Below are 4182 nucleotides of genomic sequence, written 5' to 3' on the forward strand. Positions count from 1 at the left end.
GCAACAGGCACACGCAGATGCAGACCAGAGCACATGACACGCCGTGCTCTAGCTGTGCCCTACATGAAAATCTACCAACTAATGGCATGACGTGCAAACTCAGAAACTTCTGCGCCACACACAGATCACTCAATATTATCTGTCCTCCTGTCCTGTTCCCCCGTGACACTGCGTCCTTGTACAATACCACAAGGCACTCTGGTTGAGTCGCTCTTTCAAGCTCAGCATCAGAAATAGCGAATGATCTCAAATGTCATAACAAGATGAGATGTAATAATACTAAGTCCATCCTTAACTTCCCCCATCGCGACCAACGATGAGCAACAGTACTTGGTCCAAATTCTCAGTTCAACCCATACGCTGCTGACGGTGACACGTAATTATCCGGTGATTCCAGTACAGATAAACGCAACTCGCAAACGCAAAGCATGTACAGGGATGATAAAAGCTCCGGTACAAACTGCAAAACTAAACTAGCCATCAGTCGTCAATCACTCAATCTCCGTGGCATCGGCGTAGGATCGTCAGTTGTTAATCTTCCCCACGCTACCTATCTGCCTTGAGAAACGTTCACGGGCAGCGGGTTTGTGCCGACATAGCTAAGCTCGATCTTTTGAGGCAGAAGCTGGTAGCTGATGGACATCTCCTCGAATATCTTCTTCAGCTCCATCACAAGCTCAGACCTCCTGATGCTCTTCTCCCGGATATTCTGGAAGTTCATCGTGTGCTGGGCGCACAGGGCCATGTTGATCTTGTTCACGTCCAAGATGTCCTTCAGGTTTACCGTGTGGATAGGGTGCCAGCGTGTAGGTTTGCTCTCCAAGTACCTGAAATCCCAAAGAACAATGGAAGTTGATCACAGCCAATTTTGGATAACTCGTCCGCTATTCACATCATGTGCAGATGTGCGTACTCATAAATGTAAGACCACATACCTCCAAAGTGAAGTTAGATATACATGGTATTGGCGATAGATTTGCTTAAGAACTATACCCAGAATAAGATGCAGTAAATTAAACACAGAAGAAGCTTAAGAATAATACCCTTTAATTCTGGACTTCAAAGCTGCGATGCTCTCCATTGAAGTTTTAACATCAATAGCGAAGTCGATGGTGTCATACATATCAGGGCTTCGGTAGAAGTTGCTGATTGGCATTGTGGACAACGCAGAGTTTGGATAATATACCTTCTCATTGTCATTCTTCAGGAAAACAGTGGTCAATATATTCATTTCTTCGACAACCATCTATTATCAATATAGACACATGTCAGCATCAGAATTTAACATCAGAAGATCAGTGAAAAGGGGAACTGAAAACAGGGTAGTATAGAAGTAACCTGTATTCCATCAATGACACAGCGGTCCCCAACATCAAAGGGATGCATGATGAAAACAAATATGAGGGCCTCAAATACAGTCTTGCAGGCATTTCCAAATATGAAGACCACAACTAGAAGCTGGGATGAGATGACAACAAGGATCTTGGTCGTGGCGATGCCCATCAACAACAGAGTGATAATGATGATTATAATGAGTACTAGAATTCTGATGAGGCTGTGAAGTTGGCTAACTGCAGTTTTTGTGTCATTCAGAGAATGCGCTAGTGACTTGCGGTCCAGGTATGCGCTTACCTGCAGTAAATAATGATCAAGCAAGGAAACAACAAATATTCATATACATACAGAACTTTATCAACGTCGAAGCATCAAAATGTGGCATATACACCAGCTTTTGCAGTTCTGCAGCAGCATGTATTCTTTCCTTTCTTAAGAAGTTAAATGATTTATACCAGGGAAAAATAAGACTTGTTTAGAGACTAACGAATCTATACATGATTATGACTGCTGCAACTGAAGTCAAACTGAAACACAAAACAGGAAACACTTGAATCAATCTACATCATAGGATAATTGCCCCTAATAACTTCTAAATATATTTAAAATGGAAATTGTGACTGAGTTTAAAATTTCCATTACCACCCAATTTTTCAGAGCAGATCTTTTTATCTTCCCCGTCTCTGATGCCCCTTCAAACATCGGAAGGACCAAGGCTGCCTCCTCCCTGTTGAAAAATCTCAGCAAATCCAGCTCCTCAATGTGCCTGCACAGATAGATGAACAATGGTCAATGGCACATACTGAAATATGTTTCCAGAGAAGAACGGGCAATCGTGATCCTCACTTGTAGCCGGGCCTTGCAACATTTTTGAAAATGGCATTGGCTGCTGCCTTTGCCTCCCACTCACTGGTTATCTCCTTATCTTTTTGTTCCGTTTCATCAAACTCATGAAAGCTCTCAATACTTTGAGATATTGTTGAAAGCCTTGAGCTTCGGATTGCCGTGATGAGCCCTTTCATCGTCCAAGCTGAGATCCTCTCCTGCTTCATCTTCCTCAGTTTCACGGCATCGATCACCTTGGGCGTTCCTTTATCATCCTTCGCCCTGCTCAAGCTCACCCGCCCACTCGGCTCGCGCCCAACATTCTCCGCTAGCTCCATCAATGGAGGGCCCGAGAGCGTCTGCAGCACGTACTGGTGGAAGAGGCTCTCCTGGATCCGGTCAAAGAAGGCCTTCCGGTGGAACGTGGACGCGATGGCCTTCATGATAAATGTCTTGACCACCCAGATGACTGAAGCGATGAGCACGGAGGCGAGGAATCTGGAGACGTAGTTGAGGATCCTGGCGGTCTTCGCCGTGCGGCCCGGCTGCTCCTGGTCGAAGAGCTGAGACCAGGCGATGAGCACGAGACCGATCCAGAGGCAGGCCTGCACGCTGTTCTTGAGCCCGAAGACGAAGTAGAGCACCTTGTTGCGGAGCAGGAAGTTGCGCTCGATGAGGAAGACGACGAAGGCGATGGCCCAGTGGCTGACGAGGTGGCCGGAGAAGACGGTGATGACCATGACGCACCACTTCCAGATCTCGAGCCCCCACACGAAGTACCCCTTGAGCGGGCGCGCCACGAGGCTGACGACGAGCAGCGCGAGGAAGAGGACGAGCACGGCGAGCTCGAGCGAGATGCAGGCCCTGCGGCGGCACTTGGCCGCGGTGGCGGCGGTCGGCGCGCCGTCCTTGCGGAAGACGTCGTCGTCGTCGTCGCCCTCGCCCGGGGTCTGCGGGGTGGAGGCGGGGCGCGGGGTCTGGGCGGTGGAGGCCGGGTGGGCCGGGGAGGGGTGGGAGGAGGGGGCCGTAGGGGTCGGCGGCTCCACGAAGCGGGATTTGGGCTTGGAGAGCGAGGAGCGGCGGCGGAGCAGCGCGCCCTGGGCCGGGGGCAGGGGCGGCCGCGCGGGGCTCTGCGGCGGCTTCTCGGGGTTCGGCAGATGCGGGCGCGGCGGGGCCGCGGCCGAGGTCGGCGTCGGCGGCGGCGGCTTCTCGGGGTTTGGGGGGGTTTTGGGCGCGTCGGCCGCCGTGGCCCGCTGCTGCTGCGGCTGCTCGGGAGGCATGATGAGCACGACGTCGCCGTTGGCGGCGTCCGGGCGCTTCCCGTTGGCATTGGCGTTGGCGTTGGCGTTGGCGTTGGACGGATCCATGGGTGCGCCGCCGCCGCCGCCGCTGTGCGCGCGTGGCGGTGGGCGCAGCTGGGGTGCTGGTGGGCTAGGGCTTGGGGTATAGGCTGGAAGTGAAAGGAAGCTGTGCTGCGGCGGCGGCGGCGGCGGAGGAGAAGGAGGAGGTCGTCGGGGAATGGGGGGAGTGGAGCGGCGGTGCGAGGGCGAGTGGCTTTTGCTGCTGGGGTGGCGAAGTGTGGGAACGGAACGGAACGGAAGAGACCGAGGGGCGTCGGGCGGTGGCCGTTTCGTTCTCGAAACTCGGGCTTAAAGACGGGGAATGGGGAACGAAGCCGGTGCGCGGCGCACCTCGCGGACCCGGGTTTCACTCGTCCGTCCGGTCGTCGTGCCGTCCACACTCCACACACCTTTGCCCTAGGTGTCTCTCTCTCTCTTTTTCGAAAGACAAGATTTGTCCCCTTCCAAAAAAAAGGACGAGCTTTGCCTAGGTCTCACGTTTCTTAGAATATTTTTCTAAAAAAAATTCTTTTCTTTGAGTTGTCAAAATTTGTTCTTAGAGAATGTAGTTTGATGTTGACATGCCCATGTTCAGCAATGCCAGAAAGTTGGCTATTGATTGGTTGACTGGCAAGTTGTCTAGTTGGTTAATTTTGGCAAAGTTTGAGATTGTTAAATATTA

General features: G+C 51.8%; 1 protein-coding gene across 1 annotated transcript; it reads right to left on the reverse strand.

The window, feature by feature from the left end:
- Positions 1-271: 271 nt before the first annotated feature.
- LOC109776539 (mechanosensitive ion channel protein 10) lies at positions 272-3783 on the reverse strand. Its single transcript, XM_020335187.4, has 5 exons — positions 2182-3783; positions 1978-2101; positions 1339-1632; positions 1044-1246; positions 272-827 (listed from the first exon to the last, which is right to left on the reverse strand). Exons 1-5 carry the CDS (start codon positions 3525-3527, stop codon positions 551-553), a joined length of 2244 nt encoding a protein of 747 aa, XP_020190776.1. The 5' UTR covers positions 3528-3783; the 3' UTR covers positions 272-550.
- Between the last annotated feature and the right edge of the window lie 399 nt (positions 3784-4182).

The sequence above is a fragment of the Aegilops tauschii genome, chromosome 7 (assembly GCF_002575655.3).
Source record: "Aegilops tauschii subsp. strangulata cultivar AL8/78 chromosome 7, Aet v6.0, whole genome shotgun sequence".
Lineage (NCBI taxonomy): Eukaryota > Viridiplantae > Streptophyta > Magnoliopsida > Poales > Poaceae > Aegilops > Aegilops tauschii.

Coding starts and splice junctions, on each gene's coding strand:
- LOC109776539 (XM_020335187.4), bottom strand. CDS start 3,527: ATGGATCCGTCCAACGCCAACGCCAACGCCAACGCCAATGCCAACGGG. Junction 2,102..2,181: donor GTTGCAAGGCCCGGCTACAA/GTGAGGATCACG, acceptor CTATCTGTGCAG/GCACATTGAGGAGCTGGATT. Junction 1,247..1,338: donor GTGTCATTGATGGAATACAG/GTTACTTCTATA, acceptor TATTGATAATAG/ATGGTTGTCGAAGAAATGAA.